Genomic DNA, 17,447 nt, shown 5'->3' on the forward strand with positions numbered 1-17,447 from the left:
TTTCTTCTGGTATGCTATACCCAGTAGAAGCCACTCATTAATGATTAGATCAGGTAGAGCATCCAGACTGTGGGAATGATGGTTACTACATTTCACCCGCTGTTCCAAATAACCGAGATATTTTCTACGCAATTAATACAGGGCGATTTAGCAGGCCATTTGAGAAGTGACAGGGTGCACTACTGACTGTCACACCATGAGCGTATGCGTGCAGCCCTGTGATCACGGCTGATATCTCTGGAGAGGCATGTGTTGATACCATACTTATCATGAAACTGCAGAAGAAAAGGGCAACACTTGGTCTCCAATACCACTGAAATAAACATCTCGGTTCACGTTCACTGTAAACAGAAAATGTGGGCCCAGGACATGTCACGAAAAATACCCCCACAATCGTCACAGAACCACCTCTGGGTGAAACTACACCTCGCACACCCAGCGGCTTAAAAACCTCATTGGGTCATCGATTCACTCTTCACCTTTCATCATTTGAGAATAACCAAAACAGTGTCTCCTGTGTCCGCACTAGACGCTTCCAGTCAGCTCCTATTAAGTACGTGTGTTGTTTGGTTACTGAAGATGTGCCGCTTTATGTGCTGCTGTGCGTAACTGCCTTTTGCGAGATACTCGGCTCCAAATGTCCATTGCATGCAGTTTCCTTCGCAATCTTCACTTAGAAACTGGTGGAGATGGACCTGCATTCATTGACATCCGCAGTTGCCTGTCTGGTTTGAAGCCAATCCTCAGTTAAAAGGTGTGAAACTCTTCTCCAGTAGCTGTCCGATTAGGATCTTTTTGTGATTACTCTTCTTACTCCGCGTTATGTACCTGCGAGTAGTGCAGCGCTGCTGTAGAAACGATGGACAGCCCGTGCTGACCCACCATGTAACAACTTTGTTCATTCACGGTGCGAACAGTTGCACAGCCCAACACAGTACTATATTTCGATCATGTCTCCACATAGGGGCGGTTCGGAACCTTTTCCCCACACAAGTGACGTATCATTTAGCATCCTCCAGCCCCTCCCCCAACCTTCTGTACGGCATTTTTTTACCTGCCATTTTCTGGACTCTTGGTAAGACCCTTAAAAATAAATGTAAATTCAGTGATCGTGATTTGGTTCTTTTCTTTTAAAATAAGTGCTACATGGGCATTCATCTGTAATAGAAATAAATTTCTAAATCTTGTTCCTGTGCTTAAGCAATGTAATTCATTTTCAGTCCAGATAATTCCTGAGATCTTTTAAAGCTTTTAGTGAAAGCAGAAGTAAAAACGTTATGGAAAACATGGGTCTGCAAACAAACCATTTATGAGGTAACTGCGAATGTGTGGTTATGAGCTGCCACTGGCTTCAGTAAAAAAATATTGTCTTAATTAGTGTGTGTGAAATCTTATGGGACTTAACTGCTAAGGTCATCAGTCCCTAAGCTTACACAATACTTAACCTAAATTATCCTAAGGACAAACACACACACCCATACCCGAGGGAGGACTCGAACCTCCGCCGGGACCAGTCTTAATTAGTGCGGAAATTTGTGGTAAGTTCCTATGGGATAAAACTGCTGAGGTCATCGGTCCCTAGGCTTACGTATTACTTAATCTAATTTAAACTAACTTACGCTATGGATAATACACACACTCATGCCCGAGGGAGGACTCGAACCTCCGACGGGGTTAGCAGCGCGAACCGTAACAAGGCGCCCTAGACCGCGTGGCTACCCTGCGCGGCTCTTAATTAGTACGAACGTATTTGGAAGTGTACATTAAATTGAGCATGTAACATGCTCAAGTAGTATTTTACTGCTTTCAAATTTGTACAGTAGTGGAAATCAGAATAAAGGCATGGATATTTGTAGGAAAATTAACATTGTCGGTTGGAATAGTTGTGGAATAATGTGAGATCCAGTAAACAGATAAGTGCAGTCAAATGGTGTCGCATTTGATGTCAGTAGTACGGTATATACTAAGACATTTGATGTCAGTAGTAGGGTATATACTAACACATCGACGATTCAGGTGGTGGAGGGTGGAACTCAGTAAAAAGGCAGTTGGCTCTGCGCAGTTTTAGTGTGTGCGTACGTGCGTTTACTGCAGACAGGAAACAGACACCGTGATAGTGTGTGTTGTCTGCGTAAACCACGATTGTGACAATGGCACGTGAAATACAGCCATTATGTAATGAAAAAGCAAAAACTAGTGTGTACAAGAAAATGGGTCTCTCTAATCGTAAAATCGCCAAGAAGTTGAACTGTTCAACTACAGTGACTGATAATTTCGTAAGACTGGGCGCATGATGTGGACAGAATGGAAAATATGGACAAAGCAGAAAATTATCTGTGGCATTGAAACGGTTACTTTTACGCAAAGCAAGGGCCTCAAACAGTTACTCTTCTCAACTTGTTGCTGCTTTACAGTTGCCAGTAGCTGCCAGAGGTGTAAAACAAATTTTGTCAAATGACAAACATCTTGCATTCAAGAAAATGCTGCAGAAACCTTCTCTAACAACCAAACATAAACAGAATGGATAGGAGTTTGCTAAAAAACATATGTCATGGTCTTCAGATCGGGATGACGTGGTCTTCAGTGATGAGAAGTAGTTTAATTTAGATGGGTTTGAAAGATTTCAGTATTGTCGGCATGATCAGGTAAGAATGAGCAGAAAACTTGGTGGTGTAAGTGTTATGATTTAGTGCACTCTAGTGTTCAGCCAAGCAATACTTCTAACATGTACGATAAGATGCTTGAAGACAGAATTGATTAGAATGTATGACGACCTAGGAAACGAAAGTCTAATGTTTCAACAAGGTAATGAATCCGTTCATATCTCTGTTAGAACCAAAAAGCGGTTTGAAAATAAAGATATCTATGTCTTGCTCTGGCCTGCACATAGCCCTTATATGATACTAATGGAAAATCATTGGGGAATAACTTACAAGGCGTGTTTGTCGCAGTGTAAGGCAATATGAGGTCTTATGTGAGCTGAAAAGAATGATACGAGAAAAGTGGGCCACCATTGCACTGCAAGAACTAGAAGCCCTAACAAAATCAATACCGAAGAGAATTTTCGAGGTAATTAGGAAGAACAGAGCTGTAACACACCAGGATAGTGACTACCTTCATGTCAACTTTCATCTAGGAAATGAAAAAGCCTTATTCCCTTACTCGTCTTAAGAAACTATGTGATTCCGTCTTATGTGTGTCTACTATTTTCATAATAAGTTAGATACATTCAAGCCTTAAGCATTGTACTACTTCTTTAGTAGAAACACAGCCTTTATATTGACTTCTACTTCTGTATTGTATTGCATTTCTTGTTAACCGTCCTAGGCCATGGGTGAAATCTGATGGCGTGTGTGAATTCCTAAGGGACCAAACTGCTGAGATCTTCGGTCCCTAGAATTACACACTACTTAAACTAACTTACGCTAAGAACAACACACACACCCATGCCCGAGGGAGGACTCGAACTTCCGGCGGGAGGGGCCGCTCAGTCCGTGACATGGCACGTCTAACTGCGCGGCTCCTACGCGCGGCGGTGAAATCTAAGTCCAGTTAGATGGGGACTAAGGAAAATTAACAAATGGTTTAAATGGCTCTGAGCACTATGGGACTTAACATCTGAGGTCATCAGTCCCCTAGAACTTAGAACTACTTAAACCTAACTAACCTAAGGACATCACACACATCCATGCCCGAGGCAGGATTCGAACCTGCGACCGTGGCGGTCGCGCGGTTCCGTATTGAAGCGCCTAGAACCGCTCGGTCACATCGGTCGGCGAAAATTAACATTTCAAACATATTTACACTTGATAGGACAATATTTTATACCGAAGTCAGTGGTGCCGCCGGCCGTTGTAGCCGAGCGGTTCTAAGCGCTTGAGTCCGGAACCACGCTGCTGCTACGGTCGCAGGTTCGAATCCTGCCTCGGGCATGGGTGTGTGTGATGTTCTTAGCTTAGCTGGGTTTAAGTAGTTCTAAGTCTAGGGGACTGATGACCTCAGATGTTAAGTCCCATAGTGCTTAGAGCCATTTGAACCATTCAGTGGTGCCTCATAACCACACATTCCCAACTATCCTACAGGAGACTCGTTTTAAAGCCATGACTACTGGTTTTTTTTTTAATTCTCATATCGTGTACTCTCATCTTTGTCATTTTTTGCCTTTAATAACTGTGATACACCCCATATACAAATTTTCCACTTGGTAAAGAGCCTATACATACAGGGTGTTCGGAAATTCCCGTTACAAACTTGCAGAACTTGTAGATATATAGGGTGATTCCGCGATGATGCTACAAACATTGGAGAAGGATAAATGTATCAGTTTGAGGTCTTAGGAACAACAGTACCAGTATATGTATTCCACTGTCAGAGGTATCAGAAAGGTTCCTCGCTTACAATTTGCGACTCGTTCGTTCCCGGTGCAGAGGCTCTTACCTCAAATTGATAAATTTATCCTCCTCCATCATCCTTGAAAGTTCGTTACATCATCGCGGAATCACCCTGCGCACACATACATTTTCAGGCGCCGGCGCCTACAACTTTCACGCTCTGTGGCGCCATTGGAAGACGTTTGCAGACATGGGTTCCTATTCAAAAATGTAATGTACTCATTCTCCTCTGCACTTCCTAGAAGTTTGTAACGGTAATTTACGAACACCTTGTGTAGGTTGGGCGCATCTGACGTTCCTATGCGTTTGGCGCTGGGCCTTGAACGGGCCCTATCTGCATGTCGACGTATGACTCCATACAAACAAACGCACGCACACTCACATACATAGGCGTGCGCGCGTGCTCGCTCGTATCCACAGCTATGACTTCGCCAGCGATGGAGGGTCACGTGTCTGCAGTATACAGGTACAGAAGTGCTACACTGCTCCACAGTGACTGGAGTGCTCTCATAGGAGGTGACTAATGGTTTGTCTGGTGAGCTCGTAAGTCTAAGAGCTTCTGACGACGGACGTACCACGTTCAGAGTGCATGCGTTGCTTCTGTAGATAAATATTTGTCCATTATAATTATCCGGGCTGTTGTGCCGTGGTTGGTTGATGAATTATGTGTTAATTCCCAACGTTTCACCTTCGTCTGCGGAGGACATCTTCAAGGGGGTCTGTAGCTCGATGGAAGGTCCAACACACCCACTGGCTCGCTACCGACTGCCGCTAAATTCCGTGTCCGCGCGTTCCCGAGCCGAGGCGTGACGTCACGTGTTTTGAAAACGTCAGTGCCATCACCCAGTAGTGGACGGGTGGTACACATCTTCTTCAACACCGGCATCCATATACCGTTTAATTTCACGCCCTCCTCCTTTCGACTGAAATTATTAGGGCGTTTGGCGATTTCGATTGGCTCCCTGTAGAGCCTTTCGTAATATCCGCTTGTGCCCGCTAGTACTTGCGTCTCCTCGAAACGAATATTGTGGTTCCCTGGCTGGGAAGCATGCTCCGCAACAGGTGATCGTTCCGTTTCTCTTCTTCTACAATTGCCCTTGTGCTCTTCCAAACGTTTTGAAACAGTTCTTTTAGTGGTACCCACATAAACATCTCCACAGCTGCATGGGACCCTATACACTCCTGCTTTTTCCAATGGTTTGCGAGCATCCTTGGCAGGCTTAAGGTATCCCTGTATCTTCCTGGTGGGCTTGTAAATTACGGTAATATTCCGCTTCGTCAAGATCCTCCCTATTCTTTCCGTTACATTTTTAAGAAACGGCAGGAAAACCTTAGTTTTTGCAGTAGCCTGTACGTCACTATGATTTCTGCGTGGCTGTCTCAACAGCCCGGATAATTATAATGGACATGCCATTTCCGGCCGTGAAAGTCTACATTTTAGTATTAGATAAATAGTTACAAGAAATTCGAAGCTGGTTACTGCTTGTTAGGTTAAATTTGGTAAATTAGCTGTAGGCTGGGGTACGCACCGGCCGCGGTGGCACCGACGACGTCCTGGTGGACGTGGCTCTCGGCGGTGGCGCTGGCGGCAGCGTAGCAGGCGCGCTGGTCGATCTCGTAGACGATGGCGGGGCAGAGGTGCAGGAAGACGGGCTGCGAGATGAGCACGTCGTGGTGCGTGGGCAGCCCGTGCGAGCGCAGCAGCTCCTGCGCCGACAGGCAGGGGCCCGGCAGCGCCCGCGGCGGCGTCTCTGCGGGCAGCCCACACCGCGCCACTCAGGCCGCGCCACTCACTGCTGGCACGTCATCTGCACGGCCACGCGACGGCCAAAGAAGCGCACCGAGTCTTACAGGAGTATTTAACCTGGGCTCTGTGATACGCGAAGACCTCGAGCTGGTTCGTTTTTGGAGCAACTACCAACGCCGGCCATCCTAAAAATCGAGCTGTTATTGGATGCATCAAAGTTAGTCAGGAAGAAGATGCTGTGATGTGCAAATGATTAGCTTTTCAGAGCATTCACACAAGGTTGGCGCCGGTGACGACACCTACAATGTGCTGACATGAGGAAAGTTTACAACCGATTTCTCATACACAAACAGCAGTTGACCGGTGTTGCCTGGTGAAACGTTGTTGTGATGCCTCGTATAAGTAGAAGAAATGCGTACCATCACGTTTCCGACTTTGATGAAGGTCGGTGTAGCCTATCGCGATTGCGGTTTATCGTATCGCAACATCGCTGCTCGCGTTGGTCGAGATCCAATGACTGTTAGCAGAATATGGAATCGGTGGCTTCAGGAGGGTAATACGGAACGCCGTGCTGGATTCCAACGGTCCCGTATCACTAGCAGTCGAGATGACAGGCACATTATCCGCATGGCTGTAACGGATCGTGCAGCCACGTCACGATCCCTGAGTCAACAGATGGGGACGTTTGCAAGACAACAACCATCTGCACGAACAGTTCGACGACATTTGCAGCAGCATGGACTATCAGCTCGGAGAGCATGGCTGCGGTTACTCTTGACGCTGCATCACAGACGCGATGGTGCACTCAACGACGAACCTGGGTGCACGAATGGCAAAACGTCATTTTTCGGATGAGTCCAGGTTCTGTTTACAGCATCATGATAGTCGTATCCGTGTTTGGCGACATCGCGGTGAATGCACATAGGAAGCGTGTATTCGTCATCGCCATACTGGCGTATCACCCGGTGTGATGGTATGGGGTGCCACTGGTTACACGTCTCGGTCACCTTTTGTTCGCATTGACGGCACTTTGAACAGTGGACGTTACATTTCAGATGTGTTACGACCCGTGGCCCTACCCTTCATTGGATCCCTGCGAAACCCTACATTTGAGCAGGATAATGCACGACCGCATGTTGCAGGTTCTGTACGGGCCTTTTTGTATACAGAAAATGTTCGACTGCTGCCCTGGCCAGCACATTCTCCAGATCTCTCACCAATTGAAAACGTCTGGTCAATGGTGGCCGAGCAACTGGCTCGTCACAATACGCCAGTCACTATTCTTGGTGAACTGTGCTATCGTGTTGAAGCTGCATGGGCAGCTGTACCTGTACACGCCATCCAAGCTCTGTTTGACTCAATACCCAGGCGTATCAAGGCCGTTATTACGGTCAGAGGCGGTTGTTCTGGGTACTGATTTCTCAGGATCTATGCACCCAAATCGCGTGAAAATGTAATCACTTGTCAGTTCTAGTATAATATATTTGTCCAATGAATACCCGTTTATCATCTGCATTTCTTCTTGGTGTAGCAATTTTAATGGCCAGTAGAGTATTTTTCGAGCACCGTATGGTGACGGCATTGGTTGTTTTGAGCTTCGGTAATAATTTCAAGAGTCTCTACTATTAATAACGATTTTAATGAGAAGGCTATATTTAATCACAAAGATATGTGGATCAGCGGCTAGCAGATCACTATAACTGCGTCGTATAGGATAATACAGGGTGGCGCACGAAAAACCGGCTCCGGGTACAGACTGCTCGCCAATTACGCACGAATTGTTGCCCTCCACGAGCAGACACAGCAACAAAAAGATAAACATGTAATAACTAGATAATAAAGATATAACAAATAAGCTAACTGAATTGATCTTATCTTTTGCATTACATTATATTAGTTGCTGAAAACGACCTTGTGCAACAATGCACTTTTACGCGCGCCCCAAATGTTAATGTACTCTTTGCGCAACTCTGCGGCATCAATTCTCACAATTTTATCAAGAATATTTTCCTTCAAGTCTTGTAACGTTACTAGGTTTCTTGCACACACTTTTCCCTGTAGACTGCTCCACAGATAAAAGTCACAAGTAAAATAGGTGGGTCCAGCGATCGCGGCGACCGCAATCCTTTGCTGCAGTTTTTTCTTCTGTCAGTCTTTCATGATTTCATGGGATTGACTCAAGTGAAGTATGATAGGTGGCCCCAGTCTGTTAAAAGACAGCATAATTACGTCATGGGGGAGGGGATGCGGGGTAAACTGTGCGTAAAATTTGTAAAAGATTCGCATATATACCGCAGCGTCTACTGTTGTTTCAATCCCGCAATCCGACTTTCTGACACGGCACACGGCACTCCGATTTTTTGCTCGTGAAGAGGTTCCTCATTAATCGTTTAGGGATTTTTTGTTGAGTAGTATCTGGTGTTCTGGGAGTTCACATGTCCTGTCAGATGGAACCATACTTCTCCACTCATGGAATACAGCAGCAGATCCAACATGCCACTCTCAACTGTTTGACATAGCCATATACACTGATGCACAAGTTTTGCCTTATATTCCTCCTTCAGTTCTTGGACGCATGTCACTTTGTAGGGCTGATACCCTAATACGGTGTAAATCACGTTGTCAAGGCCTACACGAAACGCCCATTTGTTGCGAAAATTTGTGTGTCGACTTCTTTGGACTCGATCATTCGTGCTCGAATATCCGCCATCACAGCAGGTGTACGAACGGACGGAGCTCTATTCTTTTATGCATTTGCATCTGACGCAGTAGTACGCCACTTTGTCACCAAATCATGTGTGCTGCTTTTTACTGGTGTGGAAACGCCAGGAAATTTCTTTGCAGAAATGTCCCGCGTGCCCTTAAATTAGCCAGTAGACGCGTACGCCTCCACTGTTGCGATTCTTTCTTGAAGAGGATACATGTCGCTGAGATACTTTCGTCACACTAACTAAGTTACAAGGGCTTTCGTACTGACAATACAAAACAGTTTCGAAATAACAGAAGACAACTGGCGAGCGACAATGACCAGTCTAGGACTCGAGGGCGGTTTATCGTCCGCCACCCTGTGTGAGCAAGTTTCATCTATTATACGTTTATTCGGTAAAATATCAGGACTAATCTACATGTTGATTAAATACGCGAAATAGATGTAGACAAAACTGACGGAACATTTTCCCAGAGTGAGTACCAATCGCTTTCGCGAGAATACCAATAACAATATTGGGCCGACTTTTACAGCTACCTAGGTGCAATAGATTGTAGAGCTACGGAATGGAGTGACCATATATGCCCAATAGTAGGTAACGCAGGTGGCAGGCTTCAGTTCATTGCAATCAGAGTACGAAGAAGACTGCTTACAGAACACTCATGGCATCCATCTTATAATATTATTGAAGTGTGTGGGGCCCATACAAAATAAGACTAACAAGGACACCCTTAGCGTGTACAACGAAGAACCGCATGAATGGGTACAGGTCTGCTTGGCCCATGGGAGAGCGTCAAGGAGATGCTGGAAGGTAGAAGCCAATTATATCGCCAGAGCCTATTTATAAAGTTTCAAGAGCAAGTGTTTAGGAGGAAACTAGAAATATTCTACAATCTTCTACGTATTGTTACCGTAGGGCCCGCTGGGCCAAGATTAGACTCACTGTAACACGCACAGGAGCATTTCAACCGTCTGTCCTTGCGGTTCATAGTTCATGCGGCACTGGAATGTGTGGTACCATGCTACGTACTATTTGTCCCATACTTCACAGTGCTCTGCAGAGTATACATACAGGATGCACCAGAAAAACACTGACAAGTTTCAGGGAATGGTTCCTTACACCAAAACGAGAAAAAATGTCTAAAATGCGTATCTTAATTGTGAAACATCTCTTCTGCTGAACATGTGCTCACAGCTCTTAAGATGTGTATTTTAGAGCCCATGTTTGCTAGATTGTTTTCTTGTTTTGGTCCATGTTATTTCCTCCAAAAATATGGAAATCAGCAAACTTCAAGTAGAAGAGATGTATTTCATAGTATTGAAGGTGAACAAGTGCTCATAACTCTTAAGGTACGCATCTTAGAGCTCGTGTTGACTGGACTTTTTCCTAGTTTTCGTGCAAGGAACCTGTTCCTACAGCTTGTGAGTGTCTCTGGTACACCCTGTATAGATGTAGATGGTAGATTCTTTGAGTGTAGCTACTTCTGTTCAGTATTATTTAAAACATAGCTACTTGAACTGTAACCGTGTGAAAATGTGCTCTGGGAAATCTGCGAACTTTTGACAGACTACGTGAAAGTGTACGTGGTGTAGACGCTCTACAATAAAAGGATGCACACCATGCCTCGTTTCTTTCTTCTTGCCAATAACAAAATTTTTGTTGCGAACGATTAGCTCCAACCCTCGTCACACGATCCATACAACATCGCTTTCGACTCATACTGTCACAAGTAGTCCACTGAACGAGAGATGTGAGTAGCTGCAGGGTAACCACTGCCGGCGCGTAGTTCCTGCGAGGCTGCAGTGCAGTGTTCTCCTGCCGCAGTGCCAACTGGTTGCCACCGAGCAAAAGTAGGAGCAACCAGGCTGAGAAGACCATGGAACAACTTCAGTGTACAGTGAGGCAGCCTCTTCATCTTGCATGGATATTCATCGACAGATGTAGCAGTAACTTCAGCTCTAACCCGCGAGAGTGTGTTTGGGACCGTTCTGTTCATGCTGTACATTAATTACCTCCCAGACGGCATTAATACTAGCCTCAAATTATCTATAATTTTATAAAGAAGTACTGTCTGATAAAAGCTGCTCAAACATTCAGTCAGATGCTGATGAGATATGGAAGCGGCGCAAAGATGGGCAACTCACTTTAAATGTTCAGAAGTGTAAAACTGTGCACTTCAAAAAATGAAAAAGTGTAGTATCTTGTTGTTGTTGTGATCTTCAGCCCAGGGCCTGGTTTGATGCAGCTCTCCATGATTCTCTATCCTGTGCAAGCTTCTTCATCTCCCAGTACCTACTGCAACCTACATCCTTCTGAATACGCTTAGTGTATTCATCTCTTCGTCTCCCTCTACGATTTTTACCCTCCAAGCTGCCCTCCAATACTAAATTGGTGATCCCTTGATGCCTCAGAACATGTCCTACCAACCGACCCCTTCTTCTAGTCAAGTTGTGCCACAAATTTCTCTTTTCCCCAACTCTATTCAACATTTTTCTGTAGCACCACATTTCGAAAGCTTCTATCCTCTTCTTGTCTAAATCATTTGTCGTCTATGTTTCACTTCCATGCATGGCTACACTCCATAAAAATACTTTCAGAAAAGACTTCTATACTCGATGTTAGCTTCTCCGACTGCTCAGGCTACGAAAGCGAAAAAAAAAAAAAAAAAAAAAATTGTGCACTATCTGCTGTAAGAATGAAATAGTAAGGCTATGACAGAAGCTTTTTTTATTTAAATTTACGGTAACAAGATTTTCGAATTACTTGAGATGCCAGTGAGGTTATTTGGTGAGACTATCCATTGATTCAGGGAAAGGACACCCATTTCAGACATGGCATTTTACCAAAGGAAAACTGTTGGTAACATTGACGCTGAACATTTATGTTTCGTTCTATGAAATATGTTTCGTTGCATATTGAGTAAAAGTTGCTTGTACATTAAAATATTTGATTATCTAGTTCCATTATTCTTTTGTCACGCATTCCTTCGTCCGCAACAACATCACTTATTTCCTTCCACTGACACTTATTTTTAACGCTCGATTTGAATATTCAGTGAAAAAGAAGTTCCTTATCGCTCTACGACGTTCAGATGGGCAATACAGCGCTATGTATGTTCCGAAAAACAACTCACTAACTCTATGGTTGCTTAAGTAAGTGCGCACACGTGGCTTGCTTCCAGCCATTGGATTGGTTGCCGGGTCCTTGGTCTCTGCGGCTGCTCGCTCAGGCATATGTCATCCCACTTGCCAACAACTAAGTTGACACTGCTTTTAAGAGTGCTAACGAGCACATGCAGCGCCGATGTGACGGACTGTCGAAAAGAAGACAGCTCCTATTAGTGGTCATAACATGAAGGGAGTTGGGAAATTCTCAAGTTTATCGTCGTGCTTTACCGGCAAATGCAAATGTTGTGGCCGACAAGTAAATCATGTCACGACTGTAATGGGCGACGACTGTACCAATAGAAATGTGTATTCAATGGACACGTGGTAATGCACTCCTTAACCAGCATACACTGGAAACGACGACGGAAAAAAGCAGTCGGAAAAAAGCAGTCCGTAATTGGATTGACAAACGTGATATTATGCAATATTTTTGAATTAACGCTGCCGGTTTCTCAAGATTTTGTAGCTTTGCAGTCTTTGCGCATTACGTTTAAAGTGAGGCTCTTTGTTTTTGGGTGGTGTGTAAAAGCAGCCAATGGAGTTCCGGGATGCGTGATTGGCTACCTGCAAAAGACAGACATCTTTCTTTGTGATTTTGTTCAGTCTTCGTAAATCAATGCAGAAATGCCTCATCCTCAAGATCCACAGGAGAGGACCAAGGACTCTCTGAAGGTTCAATGACGTCATCTTGAGCATTTTCTCCACTTCTTCCCGAATAATGCGTTGTTCAGCCGACGAACCCTATAACGTGCCGGTTAACTGGTGAATGACCCCAGCGTTGATGCGGTATGTTATCGTTGGCCGCTTGGTCTGCCTTTTCTCCGATTCAGAACTGAAGGCATCCGAGAATTGTCGCAGAATGGGTAACACTCGCCGGAGTTCTTCCTGGATCGGGCCAGATCCTATTAGCAGTTCGATAGCAGCTTCCTCCACTGCAGTGTCTGTAGTTGTAGCGAAGCACGATTCTTCGTCTCTAGCAATGAGCTGCCCATCCTGGACTGGGCCAGCTGTATACGTCATCTGATCAAAAGTATCCTGACGTATGTCTGTGGATATTAACTGTACTTTAATATGGGACATGGCTACTTTTCGTCTTAGTGACTATTTAATCTCCGCTGGGGACATTTTCAATTAGGTGTCTGAATTTCTGTGGGGGGAGTGGCAGCAGATTCTCCCTTAACAGCAAAAACCAGATAATATCTACGTTCTAACTAATCCCAAAGGTCTTCGACTGGCTTCAGGTCTGGACAAGCCAGTCCATTTCAGGAATGTTATTCTCCACAAACCGTTGTCTCGCATACTACTTTTGACAGCTTGCGCTTCATGCTGATAGAAGTCATCTTCTCCGATGTGTTCCTTTATTACAAGCAGTAGACAGAGTTATAAAACGTGTTCATATCCTTCCACATTTAGCGTTTTCTACAGCGCAATCACAGCCTAATCACGATAAAAAGTCCCACACCCTAACACCACCGCCCCTGTAGTTCGTGTTGGTAGTACACACGATGGCGTGTAACATTCTCTAGGCATTCGCACAAACTGAAACCCTCCCATCGAACTGCCACAGATACAGCGTGATTCATCAGTCCAAATCACTTGTTTCCAGTCATCTACGGCCCAGTGCCGTCACATTCTACACCACCTCAAGCTTCGCTTAGCATTGACTACAGAAATGTATAGCCTTCGAGAAGCTCCTTAACCATTCTACATCTATGGATACTCTGCAAATCACACTTAAGTGCCTTTTTAACTCCCTATGGACATTCATTGTGCTACCTGGACCGCTGGTAGACGTTTGGACTCTAGAGTGATTTTTTCCACTGATTTCATGCGATTGTTCACCTGTAGCCTCCGCAGTGCTCTTCCGTCTCAGTTCGTCAGTACTTGAGGTCGGTCTGGTTAAGCTGTGGCTATTCCTTTGCGTTTCCACTGTAGTATCACATTACCAATAGTCGACTTGAGTAGCTTTAGAATGGTTGAAACGCCCTGTTGGATTTGTTTCTAGCCCACGTTCGAAGATAACGGGCCCTCCTGACCGACCCTTATCTACTGTTACTGTTTCTCTAACGACAGACCAATGCTCCCCAACTAATTTTATACCGTCGTGTCCGCTTCTCGTGGCATCTAGTGGTCAATTCAGCAGGGATGTCCGGATACTTTTGATCAGATAGTGCATCTTTAGGGATGACTTGCGGTTGCTCGTATGAGTTAGTGATCCAAAGTTCCCCCTGACCACCTTCAAGGCTCATGAATGCTTTTCTGGGATGTAGATTTCTTTTGAGTGATAAAGCTTCACAGTTTAACTGAGCACTTGGATTGACTGGAACTCGTCCCATAGGTGATGGCAGGAAAACAACTTCTTTGATGGCATGCAACCATTCAGTGCAATCTTTGTTGTACGTGCTTGTTGGAATCGCTTCGTCAGCTTGGAGACATGATTTCCACTTTCAATGGGTGCTTGTGAAGTTGTAAAGTCCCATCTGAGTATATTATTGAGACTGTATTTTGTTTATAACGACAAATTCAAAGAGCTTTGTTCTGTCATTGATAGTTGTTCGTCTAATACATCGTCTTGTTGGCTGAACGTATTTCCCATTTGCGATTTTCCACCATGTCATACTACATACTGGATTTGGTAACTCGTTCGAATTATATGAGAGATTTCCTCGGGTCCTGACCAACGTCTCTGAAAACACTGACGGATGCTTGACGCCGACCTGAGTTACTGCTGCTTTGGAATCCACTAATCGAAATACACAGATCATGGGAACGATACTGCTTGTACTCCGGTTCCTGTCCATTAGGGCGACGGCTTTTACATCACGTAATTAGGACCACGGTGATGCAGATGTTTCGAAATGGCTCTGAGCACTATGGGACTTAACATCTGTGGTCATCAGTCCCCTAGAACTTGGAACTACTTAAACCTAACTAACCTAAGGACATCACACACATCCATGCCCGAGGCAGGATTCGAACCTGCGACCGTAGCAGTCGCGCGGTTCCGGACTGAGCGCCTAGAACCGCTAGACCACCGGGGCCAGTATACAGATGTTTCGAAGTAACCGGCGTTTCCACCAAACAACGTCACTTCGTATCCACAATCAAGTCCAAATTCGAAAGCATGGTCGTCAGTTACGTACAACACTTTGCACTGAAACCACTTTTATTACAGACATCAATGTACAGACATAACACAACTGCCTACTGCACAAATAGTGCTGCTGTTTATGCTAACATGGAATATTACACAATATGTAAACATTAAACACATAAGAAACCTTCTAAAATGATAAATACTAAGTAATAAATATTTGCTGGTGATCAGGTTTGAATTGGCTACCCGCAATAAGCCAACCAATAACACTAGCCGCTACTGAACATTTCTGTTCCGCGGCTCTCGATATTATGAATGGCGTGGAAATAGGGGTAATTAGGTCTGGTATCTGATAGTTTCCAACGTACAATTTGAGTATTTGGTCTAACTATCTTCCTGAGACTGGCCTCTTTATGAGGTGTCTGCACGTAACATTGGAGAAGTAAAAATGTAATTTGTAATTATTACGAAGGAAGACAATCAGCAATTTGCTAGGTGATGTTTTTTTACATACGATTGTCATCACAACTGTGGAGTCGTAAGAACACCACGCATCACCGAGCAGCACCACAGGTCGATAGGTCAACAACATCCCACTCAAGAGACGGTGTGTGAGGGGCGGTTGAAAAGTTTGTAGCCCGAGATAGTTACCGTAATGTCTGACACAAACAACACTGCCTACTTTTATGGCGACCCTTTGTGAGTACGCAAGTCAAATTTCTCGGCTCCAGCTTCGTTAGTTTTGCCGCTATGATGCGTTGTATACCATAGTGTAAGCAAAATTGTGAATATCGAGAGAATCAAGAACCGTGCTGTGATTGAATATCTTCATTTGAAGGGAATGACGGCCAAGGTGTGGAATACACAGTGATACGGCTTATACAACAGTGAAAAACTGGGTGTCCGACTTCAAACGTGGAAGAACGAGTGTGGAAGGTGGTCCAAAAAGCGGAAGGCCTGTCACCGTTGCCACTGATGAAACAGTGACTGCAATTCACGATACGATTTTCCAGGATCGTCGAACTACGTTGCACCACATTGAAACATTTGCAACCTCCCATGTGAGTGCTCATGACATTGTTCTGGATATTTTGGGAATGCGGAAAGTTTCATCTCGGTGGATCCCGAAAGTCTTGAATGCAGATCAGAGACGGGAGCATGTGCAGCATTGTTAAGAAATCGTCCGCCAATATGAAGCGGATGAGGACGGCTTTCTTGCAAGATATATGACAATGGACGAAACGTTGGTTTATCACTTTAATCCTGAGACGAAACAACAGTCACAACAATGGAAATATGCTTCATCCCTCACCCCAAAAAAATTCCAGGCGCAAAAATTAGCCTGTAAGGTGATGGCATCGGTCTTCTTGGATGCAGAAGGGGTAATTATGGTGGATTACTTTCGAAAAGGGCGTAACTATTAATGCATCATACTATTGCACGCTCCTGCTCCGTTTGAGAGAAGAAAGGCGCGGAAAATTGGCGCACGGAGTTCTTTTGTATCAGGACATCGCACCGGTGCACAAAGGTCTCGCAACACTGGAAAAACTGCGTGACTGCGGGTTCGAACTGTTACGTCATCCGCCATAGTCTCCAGATTTGGCTCCATCAGCCTGTTTTGTTTTCCCAAACCTAAAAAACGACCTCAAATGACGACGATTTGACAATGATGATGCAGTGACTGATGCTGTGAACGCTTGGCTGGAGTCGAAATAGAAGTCCTACACTACTGGCCATTAAAATTGCTACACCAAGAAGAAATGCAGATGATAAACGGGTATTCATTGGACAAATATATTATACTAGAACTGACAAGTGATTACATTTTCACGCGATTTGGGTGCATAGATCCTGAGAAATCAGTACCCAGATAAACCACCTCTGGCCGTAATAATGGCCTTGATACGCCTGGGCACTGAGTCAAACAGAGCTTAGATGGCGTGTACAGGTACAGCTGCCCATGCAGCTTCAACACGATACCACAGTTCATCCAGAGTAGTGACTGGCGTATTATGACGAGCCAGTTGCTCAGCCACCATTGACCAGACGTTTTCAATTGGTGAGAGATCTGGAGAATGTTCTGGCCAGGGCAGCATTCGAACTTATTCTGTATCCAGGAAGGCCCGTACAGGACCTGCAACATGCGGTCGTGCATTATCCTGCTCAAATGTAGGGTTTGGCAGGGATCGAATGAAGAGTAGTGCCACGGGTCGTAACTCAACTGAAGTGTAACGTCCACTGTTCAAAGTGCCGTCAATGCGTACAAGAGGTGACCGAGACGTGTAACCAATGGCACCCCATACCATCACGCCGGGCGATAAGCCAGTATGGCGATGA

The 17,447-nt window shown here is 44.9% G+C and overlaps 1 protein-coding gene across 1 annotated transcript in view; it reads right to left on the reverse strand.

The window, feature by feature from the left end:
• LOC126457920 (zinc transporter ZIP10) overlaps positions 1–17,447 on the reverse strand; it is a 304,826-nt gene that overhangs the window by 32,050 nt on the left and 255,329 nt on the right. The window contains exon 4 of the mRNA XM_050094614.1: positions 5,921–6,142. Coding sequence (XP_049950571.1) covers positions 5,921–6,142 — 222 coding nt within the window. The remainder of the gene's footprint in view (positions 1–5,920; positions 6,143–17,447) is intronic.

The sequence above is a fragment of the Schistocerca serialis genome, chromosome 2 (genome assembly GCF_023864345.2).
Source record: "Schistocerca serialis cubense isolate TAMUIC-IGC-003099 chromosome 2, iqSchSeri2.2, whole genome shotgun sequence".
NCBI lineage: Eukaryota > Metazoa > Arthropoda > Insecta > Orthoptera > Acrididae > Schistocerca > Schistocerca serialis.